This window comes from Astyanax mexicanus, chromosome 16, assembly GCF_023375975.1.
Source record: "Astyanax mexicanus isolate ESR-SI-001 chromosome 16, AstMex3_surface, whole genome shotgun sequence".
Lineage (NCBI taxonomy): Eukaryota > Metazoa > Chordata > Actinopteri > Characiformes > Acestrorhamphidae > Astyanax > Astyanax mexicanus.
Genome location: NC_064423.1, coordinates 35325975 through 35345051, shown reverse-complemented (window position 1 = coordinate 35345051; position 19077 = coordinate 35325975). Strand labels below are relative to the sequence as shown.

Here is a 19077-nt window from a genome sequence, read left to right as displayed (position 1 = left end):
TCATAACTACACCCTTCTCAAAATCAGGGAAGGGGCATGCAGTCACGTGGTGGCAGAAGCTATTTTAAAAAGCTTTGATTGGTTAAAACCGCTGTCAGTCAGATAAGAGTCCTGTAGAAACTAAAAAAACACAGACTAATGCTTTGAATTAGCTGCTGTTTTTTATTTTAGTTAGTTTATAAAAAAATCCTTACACTTACAATAGCTATGATATATATTTCCTGATTAAAATGATGTCATTATTTACATGCATTTATTGTCACCTTTTCTCTGAAGGGTTAGAAGGGCCTCACTGCACACCACTGAACAATATAGACATGATATGTTTGATATCATTGCAGCAGATTTTGATTAAGATTAAATGGGACATTGCTGTGTGCTTCACTAGTGTATTTGCATCATCGGGACATGGGAAGAGTGCCAAAACCTTTGCATCCCATTCATTACTTTGGGTCCTTCTGTTCACACTGTGGCGTAGTTTATTCATTTGTTTATTCAACATCATTTATCATTAGCTAGGCCTGTCAAGATAATAATGTTTTTGACTGATTGTACAGTAAATTAAGATTGATTTATTTTACTTAAATTGATAGGATAGTAGAGAAACATGATAATGAGTACAAACTTTTTTTGTTCACCCCCACATTATATAATACAGCACTTTTAACCAATGCTCCCAACAGGCTCACAATGCTAGTGATGGGGGCAAAGAGTTCTCAAACTATTTTTATATTCTACAAAGATGACCTGAGTAAATAAAAAAAAAGTTTTAGAATTATAATTTAATTTATTAAGCCAAAAAAATCTATTCAAACCAATCTAGCCCCTATGTACAGAAGTATTTTCCCCCTCGAGCTTTGCTAATAATTGGCAAAGAGTCTTTCACATCTCTGTGGAGGAATTTTGTTCCACGTTTCTTTAAAGAATTGTTTTAATTCAGACACTTTGGAGTATTTTCTTGTATAAACGTCCTGTGTAGGATCATGTCATAGCATCTTAATTAGACTTTGACCAGGCCACTACAAATTACTTTTCCATATAGGGCCATATCATATTTTCATTAAATCAAATTATATTGTCTTTGTCTGAAATATATTTCTTTTTCTAAAATAAAGTTTGTTTGTATGATAAAAAGCAAAAACAAAAGAAATCTGTAAGGTGGCAAAGACTTTTTTACTGTTTTACAGCACTGTATATATTGCTATATTGCTACAGTCATATGAAAAAGTTTGGGCACCCCTATTAATCTTAAACATTTTTAGTTCTAAATATTTGGGTGTTTGCAACAGCCATTTCAGTTTGATGTATCTAATAACTGATGGACACAGTAATATTTCAGGATTGAAATGAGGTTTATTGTACTAACAGAAAATGTGCAATATGCATTAAACCTAAATTTGACCGGTGCAAAATATGGGCACTAGAGGTGTGCCAAAAAATCGATTCACATAAGAATCTTGATTCTCATTTACTACGATTCAGAATCGATTTAAAATGTCCCAAAATCGATTCTAAGGTCCAATCCCATTTCTTCCCTTGGCCCTACCCCTCACGGTAAGTTCACACTGCAGCGGCACGAAGCGTTTTTCGCTCCGCCTCCCACTGCCCAAAGCGACCGTGGCCGCTGCAGTTTGAACTTACCGTCAGACCCACACAGAGCGTAGGTGTATGAGAATCACCGGTAAGATGGCAGAACAAGCACTATATTACCTTAGATTAACGTGTAGTTTTAATGTTTTATGGCAGAAGGCTTCATAACAAGCATAAAAAAGATCGCTAGTAGTTAGTTTCAGTTTCTGTTAGCTAGCTAACTAGCTAACTTTCCAGTTCCACCTTAAATAACGCTACAGGTGGCAGCGGGCTGCAGCATTTAAGGCGGAACGGAAAAATAACAATAAGCTAATCAGAGCTAATTTCAGCTCCTCATCACAGAGGAATTAAGGAATGGACAATATGAATTAATTTCTCCACCTCCTGCCCCCTTTCTGAAGAAATACAACGACCTTAAATTAACTAGTTAATCAGCTGCTCCTGAACTTTAGCGCTCCACTGCTATCATCACATCAGCCCAGCAGCGTCACCTACACACCACCGCTAGTAGCCTGGTAATAAAGCAGTGTTATTTATTATTTATTTATTGTTCATTAACGTCATTGTGATATCCCAGTGATTCCTCTGTCACTGAGGACCCACATTCCTGCACATTTTATTGTTTTTGTAACACATTACTTGCTCCAGGACCAGTGTATATTATGGAGGGTTTTTTTTCAATAAGATTCATAAGCCAGAAGCAGAAATTTTTATAAATCAAATCGTTTTGAATCAAAAATCGATTTTGAATCGAATCGTGGCCCCCAAAATCGGAATCGAATCGAATCGTGAGATAGTAATCGATTCCCACCCCTAATGGGCACCCTTATCATTTTATTGATTTGAACACTCCTAACTACTTTTTACTGACTTACTAGCCAGGTGCATCCAATCATGAGAAAAGGTATTTAAGGTGGCCAATTGTAAGTTGTTCTCCATCTTTGAATCTCCTCTGAAGAGTGGCATCATGGGCTCATCAAAACAACTCTCAAATGATCTAAAAACAAAGATTGTTCAACATAGTTGTTCAGGGGAAGTATACAAAAAGTTGTCTCAGAGATTTAACCTGTCAGTTTCCACTGTGAGGAACATAGTAAGGAAATGGAAGACCACAGGGACAGTTCTTGTTAAGCCCAGAAGTGGCAGGCCAAGAAAAATATCAGAAAGGCAGAGAAGAAGAATGGTGAGAACAGTCAAGGACAATCCACAGACCACCTCCAAAGAGCTGCAGCATCATCTTGCTGCAGATGGTGTCACTGTGCATCGGTCAACAATACAGCGCACTTTGTACAAGGAGAAGCTGTATGGGAGAGTGATGCGAAAGAAGCCATTTCTGCAAGCACGCCACAAACAGAGTCGCCTGAGGTGTGCTTTTGTTTGTGGCGTGCTTGCACCCAAATATTTAGAACTAAAAATGATTAAGATTAATAGGGGTGCCCAAACTTTTTCATATGACTGTATATTGAGAATACTGTGATTTTTTCTTTTCTATCAAGGAAAAAAATGCTTTGTTGACCGTTTTAATTTAGCTTTTGATGTAATGCTGCACATCCTGTGATGAGACTGTTGCAGATGCCCACATTGCAATGCCAATGCTAAAACGATATATTTTGAAGCCCTACTCTTCATATTAAGCTCTTTGGCTTGTGGTATTGGGCTACCATTCTGCAGACACTGAGACAAACAAAGCCACTGTCACAACTTCCAGCAGAGTCTGGCGCTGATGTGCATCTTGGAGAAAGATACCAGCTGCCTGATATCATATTCTCCTAAACTGGCTGTTTCTTTTTCCATCTCGCAGTTGTTCTACAATTATTTGAGCTAAGAGGCTGGAATTTCCAAGTTCCACATTGGAAATTTCCGCAGAAATGCCCCCACAAGTGGGATTTTCTACTCAGAAAGTCTGGAGAGCCTCACCAACTGAGAGTTCAGAATCAAAGAATCTAAAAAAAAATATGAAAATGCTGCATCGCACATAAACAGTAGTAAAATCAGTACCATTATACCGATTATTAGCACTTTTATCTGTTAGTGTCTCAATAAATCAGTAGTACACACAGAACTGTCCAACTCCTATCTGTGAATCAAATGTATCAAAGCGTTTGGATGAGGAAAAATACTGTATATACTACATTGTCCTGCTGAGCTGGGGCATAAAAAATGTGATATATTTTGGTTTTATTATATTATAATACTGAACTCTCATTAATCACCTAACAAACTTTAAAATGTCATCTTATTGTACTCAGTAGTTTGGGGCCTACACTGGTCTTTAAACTGTTCAGATATTCTAATTACTTTAAAAGTTCTTTAAATTGTTCAGATTGACTGACCTTTACTTCTTAAATTATCCACAAGTGCAGTGGCAAAGACCACCAAAAACATTATGATGAAACTGGCTCTCATCAGGGCTGTCCCAGGAAAGGAAGAGCAATAGTTTTCTCTGTTGTCCTAGAAACCGCAAGTTAACAGCTCCCCAGATAAGAAAGAGCCACCTGAATGTTTCACAGAGTATTTTGGTTTGTTTAACACTTTTAAGTTACTACATGAATTATTATGTGTTCCTTTGTGGTTTGGATGACTTCAGTATTTATTTACAAAGTAGTAAGTCGTTGTTGCCAATACACAGTTCATTTTCAATTTTTGGTAACACTTTAAAATAACACAACCTTTAAAAAGGGTTTATGAATGGTTTATAAATAAGTTTATTAATGGTTATTAATTAGATTGCAAAAACTTTAAAACCCATTAATAAGCAGTTAATTAATATATAACACATACATAGAAATGACAACAGTGAGCTGACAATTAGCAAAATAATGATTCCACACTCATTTATACTGTCAAACCTCAGATCTTTCTAGATACTGATTTTAATTTGTGTTTTCCATCAATCAGCATTAAACCTAATATATTTATAGGTATGTTTAACTATTTACCTAAATTATGGTTGCCACTGTTGCTTTTTTATTTATGTGTTTTAACTGTTTATCTATGGTTTTTAAGGCATTTACAACCTAATCAATAATAAGTAATAATCAAATTTATAAATCCTGTACTAAGGTAGTCTTATTTTAAAGTGGTACTCAATTTTTAATGATTTAACCTCCTTTTTGTTTTTTTTTTTCCAGGTTATCCCACGTACAAGGAGAAAGTGAAGAAGCGCCCGGGAGGCAGGCCGGAGGTCATCTACAACTACGTCCAGAGACCCTTCATCCGCATGTCCTGGGAGAAGGAGGAGGGGAAGAGCAGACACGTGGACTTCCAGTGCGTCAAAAGCAAGTCCATCACCAACCTGGCGGCGGCGGCGGCGGACATTCCACAGGACCAGCTGGTGGTCATGCATCCCGGCCCTCAGGTGGACGAACTGGACATTCTCCCAAACCACCCTCCCCCGGGCCACCACTACAGCAACAACTACAACAACGAGCCGGACCCCGACGCCGCCTCGCCCGCGCTCTGAGATCAGACTGTAACCCCCCTGACCTCTGACCCCCTGACCCCCGACCCATCCCCCCCGCTCCCCCTCCACAGCATGCTGCAGCATGGAGCGAGAGTGACACCATAACCGGATTGCCTTCTGCACCTCCTTCGCAGCCTTAGAGCCTCAACTATCTAGTCTACTGTACAACAGAAGGAAAAAAAAAACACGAAGAAGAAAAAAGAAGAAGAAAGAATTGATTTAAAAAAAAAAAAAACACAAACACACAGACACACACACACACACCCGCGAGGGACTCGGGATACTGGCATGGGCAGTGCTCTCCTCTTTTCTTTTTTTACTTGACCAAAGGAAAATTATTTTTTTGTTAGTTGTTTGAAATGAAATTATTTAGCAAACCTCACTTATTTTGTAATTGGGCCTATTTTATTGTTATTAATTATTACTATTGTTCATTTTCCATTTCCATTATATTATTATCGCTATGATTTATTATCAGATTTTATCTTATTTGAAAGGTTGGGATGTATTCTGGGTGGTGCCACTGTGTTTATTATTATTATTATTATTAATATTATTATTTGTATTTCTTTTGTTTATCACGGAAAGCTCTCCCACAATCCCGGTTTAAAAAATTCCCCTCAGAGCTCCTTTGCAGCACAGAACCAAAGGAGTAGTATTTGCCTGGTGAATGAATGCAGTGTTATTTCTGTTTTTTTCTCCATGGCAGAACATACATTCATGTGTTCCCTCTGTTCAGAGCTTGAGAATCATTGTATAAATAAAGATGTAAAACACACACACTCGCATGGAGTTAACTTTTCTTAGTTTTAATGCTGCACGTGTTTTTTAACTGCTGCTATTGCAATATCACTGGACAGCATACCTGCCAAGTCTCCCGTTTTGGCCGGGAAACTACCATATTTTACCCCTTATTCCCATCGTCCTCCAGTATTAGTATTTTCCCGTAAATTTCCTGTATTTTATTATAATTAAAAAATCTTTCCTGTGCCTCTCTAAACTGTGCTGCAAGTGGCAGTTCTCGCGAGGTTAATGCCGACAGCGGGAACAACCGTGGAACAACAAATCCAAGATGGATGGATGCAGAGGGCATTGGATGCAGAGGGCAAAAAAAAACTCCATACTATGATACATACTCATACATACTATGTGCATATGTATAATATCATACTAAGGGTGTTTTCACACCAGCACTATTTGGTCCAGTTAAAACGAACTCTGGTTCGTTTGTAACTTTAGTGTGGTTCGATTGAGCAGGTGTGAAAAGAGTAATCACACACGGGTGCGGATCAAAAGAACCGGACCGAGACCAGCTAGAGGAGGTGGTCTCGGTCCGGTACCAAACAAACTCTGGAGCGGTTCGCTTTGGTGAGAACGTGATCCGGTCTCGATCGGATCCAGCTATTAAATATAAGCCATTTATTTGAGCTAAACTGCTGATAAAGCAAGCACAGTTTAAACTGATATATTAGCCAGATAACGCTAATTACCACAGCATTCACTGCTCACAGCCGTGTGACTCTGTTTATTATCTATTATTATCTATTTTATTATCTGTTTATTATCTATTTAGAAACACTGTTTGAAAGTGCAGCGTTTCAGCGTTCAGTGTTAAAGCACAGATATTTGCGCTGGAACACAGAATCTTCGCTGTATTTACTTTTTTTGTATATTTATATTTAACGTACTCACGTGTCAGACAGCTCTGACCAATCAGAGGACACAGGCTGCTCGCGTGGTTTATTGATGCACATTTTGGTGCGTTTACATTTATGCCTATGTGAAACCAGACCGAACAGAGCGAGAAAACGCTCCAAGTAAACAAACTCATTAACTGATTCGGACCAGAGAAACGAACTACAGGTGTGAAAACGCCCTTACTCCTTCTGACTGCAGAAAATACCATTGATCACAACAAAATAACATTGCAATAAAAATACTATATATTAATATACTTATTATAATTTCTACATACTATATCATGATACTATGATCCTGAACCTTGGTTGGGCTGGTGGGACGGGTCGAAGCGGGCGGTGGAAAGTTGCCCTTATTTTTAAATCCAAAACTTGATGGGTATGCTGGACAGGCTCAACACACTTGGAGGAGAACACTAAGTAGAACTGTTTCACTACTGTACTTACGTACTAAAATGCTGTATCTACAAAAGTATTTCTTATTTACTTCACTACATATTTTGGATGAGTTTAATACTTTTACTCTGATACATTATTTATGTGCTGCATCGTTACTTTATCGTTACAATTATAAAAATGTTAGAATTTATTCTAAACCCACATTAATCACTAGTCAAAGTCAGAGCTGTAAATAATCTGCACGGTCACCAGGTTTGATGAAGCTGTTCAACATTGAGTGAATCAAAAGATCAAGCTGATCTTATAAGAAGATCTCTCTGCTCATGTTCTGCATTTCCACTGCTTTCTGTAAAAAGCTAAACTAATAACACAGTACTGTACTTTTACTTTCAATACTTTACTACTACATTTAACTATAAACTACTGCAATACTTTAGTACTTCTACTTAAGTAGGGAGCTTAAAGAAATCTTCTACTTCTCTAGTACTGTATATCTTCGTTGTCCAATGAAAAACACTTATCTGCAAAACAGAAACTTTACAGGAGAGAGAAAAAACCTTGTGAACTTACAATGTAAGTCAATGTAAAAAGAGTTTATTTCAGGTCATTTTGAAGAGTTTCTATTGGTCCGTTCATCGAGAAGTTTGACACAGTGTAAGGGACAGTTTGTCTGCTTAAATTATGTAGTAAACTAAAAATGGTCAAAAATGGAGATTTTTCATTGGACAGCGACGATATGCATGTCTGTTAATGAGGCTCCTTTTTCTTTCCTCATTTTGGAGCATTTCTATTGATAAAAAATGCAGATATAAGAATATATACACACTGTACAGACATCCCCAAAAATAATCAACATCAAGAGAAAGGAGTATTTTTATTTTAAAAATATGTCACTGCCCTTACAATACACTTATAATACCATATATATATTCTGAGAAAAACGACTTTTATACGTTAGAGATGTGTGTGTGTGTGAGTACATCAAAAATACAGGAAAGAACAGACGTGCCATATACAGAGAACCGGGAGGAGTCCAGAGTGATTTACATGAATACACACATACATATACATATATATATACATTCATATATATTTATATATATAAAACACCAGCAAGTCCAAAATGTTTGTGTGCTGGATTTATTTCTAGGCGTCTTCACGTTGAGAGAGAAAGCGAAATGCTTTGTGTTGTGGAAAGTCAATAGGAGGCTTGTTTCTGCTGTAGTGGCGGCTGCTGGCTGCCGGCTGCCGGTGCCGCGTCCGGCCTGCGTTTCCGAAAAGCTCTGCAGCGTAACTACAGTTCTATGGTAATAGCGCTTACAGAGACTGCTCTTCCCGCACGGCGATCAATAGGCTGCGATGCTTCTGGAAAACCTGGCCCGGATAATGCAGACACAAGCTGGAGACAGAGTGCAGTTCTCAATCTGCTGTGTCTGATCCCTCAGAGAATCAGGCTCCTCTCACAGAGGCCAGGGGAGGTCACTGAAGTCCACAGGTCCACCCAGTCCGGCGTCGGCCTCCAGCAGGCTCATGATCACCGCCATCGCTGCTTCGTCATTGCTGGGGCTGCTGGAGCCAGGGTCGTCCATGATGTCGCTGATGCCGATGTGGGAATTATCACCTGGAGTAGAAAAGAGGAAATTATGACTATGTGCTTTATCATCTGTCTGCAATATTAGTTAGCATTAATACTGTGAATTGTAATTGTTTAAGAACATTTGGTACTTTTGGCAGTGTGGGCAGTGTGCCAAATCCTGCTGGAAAATGAAATCCACGTCTCCATAAAAGTTGTCAGTAGCAGAGGGAAGCATGAAGTGCTTTTAGTAAGATTTTCTGGAAAAAAAAAACTGTAGACTTGATAATAAAACACAGTGGATCAACACCAGCAGATGACATGTCTCTCCAAACCATCACTGATCATCAGTAAATTTTACATTTCATTTGTAAATCAAGGGAGCAGAGTCTGGAGGAAGAGTGGAGAGACGCACAGTCCAAGCTGCTTGAGGTCTAGTGTGAAGATTCCACCAATCAGTGATGGTTTGGAGAGACATGTCATCTGCTGGTGTTGATCCACTGTGTTTTATTATTAAGTCTAAAGTCAGTGCAGTGTTTTCCCACAAAAATCTTACAGCACTTCATATCTTACAGCTTCTCTCTGCTACTAACAACTTTTATGGAGATGCGGATTTCATTTTCCAGCAGGACTTGGCACACTGCCCACACTGTTAAAAGTTCCAATTGGTCTTATATAATATTCTAATTTTCAGAGATAATGATTTTTGGGTTTATATTGGCTATAAGCCATAATCATCAACAGTAAAAGAAATAAATGCTTAAAATAGATCACTCTGTGTGTAATACATCTAAGTAGAAATTTTTGAGATGCACTAATATATATTTTAGCTCTGGTTTTAAGTACAGTACAGATCACAGTGAGTTTTAACACTTACTTAATAGGGAGTTGTTTGAATAAGGGTATCCTATGGAGTCCATGCCTGCTGAAGGAATGTCCGGAGTTCCACCATTCTGAATCACGTTAAAACAAAAAAAAAAAACATAGAAAAGAAGGATCTGATCAGTTAAGAAGGTGATAATCAGGTTTTGTATTGTAATCATTTTAGATATCAGGTTGGTGTGGCGCAGTGGATAACACCACTACCTGCTAGTGAGCTTAATACTACATCATGTGGGAGACTGGGGTTCAATTCCTGGTCTGGGTGACTGAATGCTGCACTACACCAATAAGAGTCCTTGGGTAAGACTCCTAACACTACATTGGCCCAACTTTGTAATAGGAACAACCTTGTAAGTCACTTTGGATAAAAGTGTCAGATAAATGCCTTAAATATATATAACACAGGACACAGGCAGGACAGCTCTTACCTTCTTGCCCCCTGGAGAAGAGGTGTCTGGAGGGGGTGTGCTGTTGGTGATGTTGAGGGGGCTGGAGCCACAGCTGGAAGGAGATGAGCCTCGTATCCTGCCAATCAGCAGAGTCAGGTTATAGAAGCTTCTCACAGTTACATATTACTATAGAGGAACTTGACCTGATCTGAGATCAGCTCACCTGTGGATCTCCATCACCTCCTCCGCGATCATCCTCCCGATCTTCCCCGCTCCGGCTCTCGTTCCACCAGGAATACCAGGGACCGTCTGCAGCACCCGCTTCCCTGAGCCTGGAGTCAGTGAGGAGAAAAACATGAGAATGAAGAAACTTTCAGGAGGCAAGAAATTAAGTATCAAATCAAAATAAAAAATCAGATAAAATGTAGTCTTTTTGACTGTGTGACTTTATAATTTAATTATAAATCAGATAACTGCAGTTCCGTGACTTCTGACTTCATTTCATCACTCAGTGTATGTCGGAAATACATAAATTATTTTTTCTGCAATTCAAATTGGCTATTAATAAAATTTTATTTTTCGGACAATAAGGTGCACTGGATTATAAGGCGAATTACAGCGACACTAGTAAGGATGCCTACATTAAGTAAGGTTGTCGCCATGTTTCCCTTCTAATGGGGAAGCGCCTAACCCTAAACAAAACTGTAATTCTCTCCTGAAAACTGTTTATTTGGGTGAGTAAAGCACTTCCGTTTATTTACAGTAAGCTTAGATTTCCAATATTTTTTCTCTAATTTTCTGTTTACAGTGAAGTTTCTCCAGCACTAAGGCTGGGTGCAGCAGCATTAGCATTAGTCGCTATCCACAGCGCTAGCGGAGCGTAAATGCCACCTGATAGAGCTAGACTGAGGAACCCTGCGTGTTCTGGTAACCCAAGGCACTATTTTAGCTAGTGTTTTATCTCATGTAGCTTGTTGTAACACAGTAAACACGCAGACTACGGAAGAGCTTGTGCTGTGGTTAATTCTTATAACGCTGTACTTCAGCAAAAAAAAGTCTTTACTGCGCCTTAATACCTGAATGGTAATATTCATACATAAGGAGCACAGGATTATATGGCACGCTGTCAATTTTTATGAAGATTAAAGGATTTTAGGTGCTACTTATAGTCTGAAAAATACGGTATATGTGACCTGTGTGCTGTTAATTTTTATTAATTAATAGATTAACTGTTCTGCTCAAATTAATGTGAGTTTTGAAATGTAAAATACTTTCATAAGAAAGGGCAAAATTAGTTTTTAGATTAGTTTTGATTAATTCATCAGATAACATGCAATCTAATTTTTTTTTTAATCGCCTGACATAACCACTTAATATTCTTTATAATCATTCAAACTATAAATTATTACTGCAGTCATGAGAGTTTGTGAATGAAGGGGGTAAAAAATATGAATACGTATATAATTCACATGTTGTACAGTTTAACATATTTATAAATGAATGTAGTATAAGACAGAAAAGGTATCATTTTTACAGCACTGGCAGGATTTGGATCTGCTTACCCTCGGTTGTGAGAACGCTGTCCATGCTCTGGGGGGAGGCAGCGAGCTGAGGATAGCTGGGGTCCGCACCATCCAGTGTACTGCCCCTGAAACACCACCATCAGTAACACCTCAGTCACACAACATGCTCCACAGATACTGCCAACCACTGATACTGATAACACCACAAATACTGTGACCAGCAGTAAAGTATATGTATTTTTCATTTCAGATTTTAATATGATGACATTTTTTGCAGTTTTTCCTTCATTAAAATAAGAATAAAACGGTTAGAGGCACCATTTTAAAGGAGAACTCCGGTGTGAATTCACCCCCAGCACTCCCAAATACAGAGCTTTTAACTGAAGCTCCCAGCAGGCTTACAATGCTAGTGAAAAGCAGTTTCCCAGGCAAAGAAATCACTATTTTTACCCCATTAACAAGAATAGAATGCAAGGGTATTATGTACATTATTTTCAGCAATAGGTGCAATTCATACATTTCCACTAATTAATTTTGCAATCTGTTCCCCTATCCTAACTATTTATTCTTTTTTTTTTTTTCACAATTTAGCTCTAGGCCGATTTTCCCACCCTTTCAGCTGTTACTATTAGCTGTATATCCCCCATCACTAGTGATTCCACAACACCAGGAGGGTGAAGACTGGCACATGCCTCCTGCGATACATGTGAAGTCAGACTCCTCCTGTTTTTGAACTGCTGCTGATGCATGATTACTGAGCAGCATCGATGTATCGGTTCTGATACATCAGCTCACAGACGCAGCCTTGTGCTGATCCATATCACCTTAGGAGTGATGAGGGCAGAGAGTGCCATCTACTGTACCCACTCAGAGAGAACAAGGCCAGTTGTGCTCTCTCGGGGCTCCGGCAGCTGAGTGCAAGCTGCATGATTGGAATTAATTTGTGCATTCATTCATCAGTTTACTACAGAACTAGCTGAAGGTACTGTGTGTATTAACAGTGTTTTTACTAAACTATCTATGCACTTTCAAAGTATTCAGTGTCTCGTTTTAAATGTCAGGACCCTCAGAATTTTATCAATGAAGTGTGGAGCTACTTGGAGTTTGTTAATGAGTTTGTTAATGGGGCAATGCTATGCCCCCATCACTAGCATTGTAAGCCTGTTGGGAGCATCAGCTAAAAGTGATGTATTTTGAAATACTGGAGGAGAATGGAGGTGGGCTATTAAACAAAAGTTCATACTCATTATCATGTTTCACTACAACTCAAGTCCATTTTACACCAGATTTCTCCTTTAAGCCTGAAGGTAATGAATTAATGGTAAAGGCAGTGTGTATTATAGTAAAGCTGTGTACTTACGAGACCACAGTGTTTGTGGAGACGATGTACTCCACCTCTTTAGTCCAGGGGTTCATGAAACTGAACCAGCGGCTCCTCAGAGTGATGAAGGAGCCATCTTTAATCTTAAACTTGTAACAGTTAGTGTTGATCTTCTCTCGCATCTGCAGCACTGTAAAAAAACAATAAAAAAACACCACAGCCATTAGTAACCATACTCATTATGCTGCTGTTAAATCCAACACGGTATTTAATTTCCATATCAATTAGAATTATTATAATCAAGACTCTTAAATGTCTTTTAAATGTGTGAATTAATCCCACAGTTACCTTGTCTGTGGCATTCAGCGAGGTGCCCGATGTCGTCCTGGTGGAAATATTCGTAGAAAGACGTCCCCAGCAGTTCCTGGGGTAAATATGCGAGAATGGCAGTAGCCCTGAAATAAGAAAAGATTGATAAACAATGATTAATAAACATTACATTACATTATTGTGCCTCATTTAAGACAATCACAACAGGATCATGAAAATATAAAGCCCAGCCCCAGAATTCCTCAGTGCATTATCACAGTACAGCATAGAGAACTGTGTTATGATAAAATAAATACGCATTATGGTAATTGGTGCCATAGTTTTAAATTCTTTACTTTAGAAAGTTAGAAACTTAATTATTAACATGGAAGACAAGTCAGGAATTAGTCATATACATTACACTTTTATACAGTAGTTCAGGCTTTCAGTTAACAGCTGTGCTGAACTCATCAAGAGTTAATTTCTTGAATTTCTTGCCTCTTAATAAAGTGTTTGAGAGCATCAGTTAAAGTAAAGTAGTGAAGAGGTAGAGTTACAGGTATACAGTGAATAGCTCTATATGAGTAATGTTCTAATCCAGATTATGGCAAGAACTACTCAACTAAGTAAAGAAATAAATACTTTCAAAAGAACTTTGAAAGTAACCATCAAAACCATCAAAGACCATCAAAAACATTATGATGAAACTGGCTCTCATCAGGATCGCCCCATTAAAGGAAGAATAAGAGTTCCTGCTGTTGTACAAGATAAGTTTATCCAGCCTCAGAAATTGCAAGTTAACAGCTCCTCAGATAAGCATCTAAATGCTTCACAGAGTATTTTGGTTTGTTTAACACTTTTAAGTTTCTACATGATTCCTTATGTGTTCCTTCATAATCTGCATCAATTCAGTATTCATTTACAATGTAGAAAAAATATATAAAATTTAATGAGAAGGTACATGTGTACAGGGTTCATACACTCTTTAACCAATACATTTCCATGATTTTATGGCCATACAACTAGAAAATAAATCAGTACAGACATGGACAATAAAACCAAAAATCAACTTAAACTATTATTAAAACTGATTATAATAAGCCTATAATACATCTGACACACAGTCTTTAATAATAAAATGTGTGTCAGATCCTGAGAGCTCCATTGTGTAGGGCTAAATTACTGAATTATCTCTGAGCTGATGTATTTGTTAGCTCAAAAAAAGATTTTATTTATTGATAAACAGAAACACAAAGATTTGTAAACTAAATTTCCATGACTTTTCCAAAAGTTTCTGGATATTTTTATTTTTCCCAAAACTTATCCAGGCCTGGAAATGGACTTTTCCAGATTTTTCATGACCATAAGAACCCTGTATGTATGAATTTTACATAATCAGTAGTAGGGGTGGGCGATATGGCCCTAAAATAATATCACGATATTTCATGGTATTTTTGCGATAACGATATACTTGGCGATATAAATTAATGATTTATTTTTTCAATAATACACTACTGCAACAAAATGAAAATTTAATTTTATTATTGCATACGATTTATGTCACACCCCTACCTGAGATATAAAAAAAATACAAGAATTTGATCAGATTCGTAACAGAAGTCAATAATCCAGAATGTCATGATGACTTATAATGCACTCTAAATATCTCCATATATCCAGGATTAAAGTAAAATAAATGATACTGGACAGATATAATCTGTCTCTAGTAGATATATAATGGAAAATGAAAACAGTGTGAAAAAATATTTTTAGAGTATAATATCGTTCATGATATTCAAAAATGTTGCCGATATTATCGCGCACGATATGATATGGCACACCCCTAATCAGTAGTCTTCTAACTGTATTTATATGTGAATAATAAACAAGTCATTGACATATTTAATACACCAAAATACAAGAACACTTAATAAAAAAGTTCTGCTGCACAAACTTTGCTGAGTATCTGTGCAAATTCTAGCTGCTCCACTGACACACTAAACATTGTGTCATTGTTTCTGACTGGAGCGCTGGGGTATTTTTAGAGCAGGCGTCTGCCCTATATTTCAGAGGCTCTTCGGGGCAGCACTTTTTCCTCCTGCTGGAACATTTCACTGACTCTAAATCTGGATTCTGACCAATGCTGTGCTTTAAAACACACCAGCACTCAGACTAAATCTGGGAGAGCAGACCAGGCTCGCCATTTACTCCACGCCTGCTCCAAACACAGATATTAAACCACACAAACAGCCTCTGACCACAGAACACCAGCACTCTAATTCAGAACAGTGGATCCACCTTCACAGAGGCAGTTTAACAGCAGAGACTGCAGTAAGACTGACCCAATCAGCTATAGGATTAACATCAGTTCCAAAAATACTTGAACAGAACTAAAACCTGTGAAAGGTGTGCCAGACTGTCTCGTGCTCCAGTTCTTAGGCACTGTTCATAGACAGGATTATAGGTTAAACTAATTACTGTAATAAATGTAATGATTTAATTATTTTACTTAGGTTCAAATCTAATATTACAATCATCATCATCATCAGCAAAACAAATTTGCTCTATTTCCCCCTTTCCCCAGAATATGTATGCAAATTTGTAGTCCAAAAACTGGGACACTGTTTCTAGGAGACAATTTTGGTTGAATTTTATGTGATTGCACGTGTATGAGCTTTTTTTATCCCACTGTATGTTATAAAAAATCTAAATATGGACTTGAATCTTGTTCAGATAGCTTCCAATTGTCTACCAGAGCCTTGAGAAAAGCACATTTGGCCTTGCTCTCTCTAAATGTTGGTACAGTAGATGGTGCTCTTTCCTCTCATCACTCCTAGGGTGATGCTGATCAGTACAAGGCTGCGTCTGTGAGCTGATGTATCAGAACCCAGTCGCTGCACTTTCCTCCGAGTGCGCTGCGATGCTACTTAGCAGCAGTTTGAAAAGACTACTCTTTTCTAAATTATCCCCGAATTTGGATTCGATATAACACAGTGGATCAACACCAGCAGATGGCATGTCTCTCCAAACCATCACTGATTGGTGGAAACTTCACACTAGACCTCAAGCAGTTTGGACTGGGTGTCTCTCCACTCTTCCTCCAGACTCTGCTCCCTTGATTTACAAATTAAATGTAAAATTTACTGATGATCAGTGATGGTTTGGAGAGACATGCACTTCATGCTTCCCTCTGCTGACAACTTTTATGGAGATGGAGATTTCATTTTCCAGCAGGACTTGGCACACTGCCCACACTGCCAAAAGTACAAATTGTTCTTATATAGTATTCTAAGTTTCTAAGACACTGATTTTTGGGTTTTCATTGGCTGTAAGCCATAATCATCAACAAAAGAAGAAATAACTACTTAAAATAGATCAGTCTGTATTAGGAGTGGGCGATATGGCTCTAAAATAATATCACGATATTTCAGGGTATTTTTTCGATAACGATATACTTGGCGATATAGGAAAACTAAAATAATAAATTAATTTCAGGAATATAGTATAATAGTATAACAGAATAATCATAATGTGTCAAAATAAATAATATAGCATAAAATAATATAATGCAGCAAATAATATTGCAGAATATTTAGTGCATGCATATAAACTGCAAACTAAAACAATTATACAATAAATACACCTAAAGCTTCACAGTAAATAATAGACTACTTTTAAGACAGAACAGCCCTATTATCACGATATGGATTTTGAATATCATGATATTTCTGTGTCACGATATATTGTATACGATATAATATTGCCCACCCCTAGTCTGTATGTAATACAGCTATTTAATATATGAGTTTCACATTTTGAACTGAATTACTGAAATAAAGTAACTTTTCAATTATATTTTTTTAGAAGGATTAGTAAGTAAGCTTCCTTCATTACATTAAAAAACCCTGTAAGTGCGTTTTTTAACCATGCAAAATAGCAATAGTAATCTGTCTCACTCACCTCTGGTCCACAAAGACAAACTTGCCATCAATGGTGTGGCGTGATATGTACTCGGTGGGCTTGACGCGAATGTCCCCGTTCATGGGCTGGGGCACTATGTGGGGGTGCAGCCGGCCAATGGCCACCAGGCAGCTGAGGTTACAGCCTTCATTATCGGGCTCACTGTCCTCATCCAGGCCCATCTTGGTGGGAGGCCAGCTCTTCAGGTAGCCCGTGCTGTGGATGGTGCAGAAGCTTTTGCGATCAGCTGTGGAAAAAATGTCCGATTAATGTTTGATGCTCTTAAAGACATTAAGAGACAAGAAATTCAAGTAATTAACTCTTGATTAGTTCAGCACAGCTGTTAACTGAAAGCCTGAATTAAAACTATCCAATCTAAGCAAGAGGTGCTACTTTGAAGAATCTAAAATATAACATTATTGTTCTTTTTTGTTTAGTAAACAATTCCATATGTTTTTCTTCATAGTTTAGATGAGTTCAGTATTAATCTACAATACAGGACATTTTAAAATAATGAAAAAAACCTGAATTTGAGGTATGTCCAAACTTTTGACTGGAGCTGTAAAACAGTGTAATGTACATAACTGTGATTTACCGACTTGTCTGCCATGGAAATAATCAGTTTTTAACTTGTCTAATGCACTGCTGTTCATACACTTAAAGTAAAGAATTTAAAACTATGGCACTAATGTCCATATTAATGTATGATTATATTTTATGTTCCATACTAATTTATATAATGTACAATTTACACAATATTAAAACCATTTGTAAGTAGAAAAGTAGAAAAAATTTAAGATTGCATAAAATTCTGTGTAATTTTTGTAAAATATCTAAAATATCTAACATATTCTGGTTTGTTTAACTTTTTTTTATTGATAAATAATTTCATATGTTTTTTTCTCCATAGTTCGGTTGACTTTAGTATTAATCTATAATACAGAACATTTAAAAATAATGAAAAACACGAAATTTACACTATTATTCAGTTTGCACATACTTTAATGTACACAACTCTAATTCCAGTCTATCACATAAATAATTAGTTTTTAACTTGTCTAAATGCACTGATTGTACTCATTTATGTTCTATAATAATGTATATAATGTACAATTTACACAGTATTAAAACCTTTTGTATGTAGGAAAGTAGAAGGAAATTAAGATTGGATCAAATTACGTGTAATTTGTATAAAATTTTAACCTGGTTTTCTGGTATTCTGGTTTATTGTTTGTTTAGTAAATAATTCCATGTTTTTTTTTTTACTATTAATCTACATTTTAAATCAATTAAAAACCATTATATTAAAAGGTATGTTCAAACTTTATTTTTTATTTTATTTTTAAATATATCAGTTGCTGTAAGAAACACAGAAGCTATTTTAAAAGTTTTTATACCTTTCTTTTTGGAGCAAGTTGAGGGGAAGTCCTTGTCCTCCATCTTGACCAATGGCCTGTTGCACTTCATTCTGCAGAAGAAAGAGCGACGGGCCCCGGAGCACAGCCGGGACGGTCCTGGGGTGATGTCCGTCTTCACTGGAAGCCCAGCTGAAACAGAGCAGAAGAAACACTCAGCCCTCTGATCAAACACAGACATTAAAGCAGCAGTCTGTATTATTTAGTTTCTAAGATGAAAGCAGAAGCATTTCTGAGTGGAGTAGAATATGGATAAAATTGTGTTTAATCAGTGTGCTGAAACGACCATCCCTGCTAAGCCTAATATATTCATTCTAAAAACTGGGGTGTCGGGTTGCTTTTCGCTGGAGTTCTTCTTCTGGCCACGTCACACGTACAGCCTCTAAAAGAGGATCCGGCTCAGTTTTACTGAACGCGAGCGGCTGGTGGAGCAATGAAGACTTCAGAAGAGGAAACTCAGAGCTCAGTAGCTCTTTCACTTATAGTAAAACGAAAGAAACGAAGGAGTGAAGCTTCTGACTGAGTGCTCTCTCTCTCTCTCTCTCTGACTGAACAT

The 19077-nt window shown here is 37.4% G+C and overlaps 2 protein-coding genes across 3 annotated transcripts in view; one reads left to right on the top strand and one right to left on the bottom strand.

Annotated features, from left to right (window-relative positions):
- Positions 1 to 5831, top strand: part of btbd10b (BTB (POZ) domain containing 10b) — a 29906-nt gene extending 24075 nt beyond the window's left edge. The window contains exon 8 of the mRNA XM_022670057.2: positions 4722 to 5831. Coding sequence (XP_022525778.2) covers positions 4722 to 5053 — 332 coding nt within the window. The 3' untranslated portion in view covers positions 5054 to 5831. The remainder of the gene's footprint in view (positions 1 to 4721) is intronic.
- A 1896-nt stretch (positions 5832 to 7727) lies between these two features.
- The window catches only part of arntl1b (aryl hydrocarbon receptor nuclear translocator-like 1b), a 33701-nt gene continuing 22351 nt past the window's right edge, over positions 7728 to 19077 (bottom strand). For both annotated transcript variants that reach the window (XM_022670056.2, XM_049465536.1), the window contains 9 exons: positions 18504 to 18653; positions 17107 to 17353; positions 13186 to 13292; positions 12877 to 13027; positions 11556 to 11641; positions 10217 to 10325; positions 10033 to 10129; positions 9600 to 9675; positions 7728 to 8770 (listed from right to left, as the gene is read on the bottom strand). In XM_022670056.2, the coding sequence (XP_022525777.1) occupies positions 8610 to 8770; positions 9600 to 9675; positions 10033 to 10129; positions 10217 to 10325; positions 11556 to 11641; positions 12877 to 13027; positions 13186 to 13292; positions 17107 to 17353; positions 18504 to 18653 (1184 nt within the window). In that variant the 3' untranslated portion in view covers positions 7728 to 8609. The remainder of the gene's footprint in view (positions 8771 to 9599; positions 9676 to 10032; positions 10130 to 10216; positions 10326 to 11555; positions 11642 to 12876; positions 13028 to 13185; positions 13293 to 17106; positions 17354 to 18503; positions 18654 to 19077) is intronic.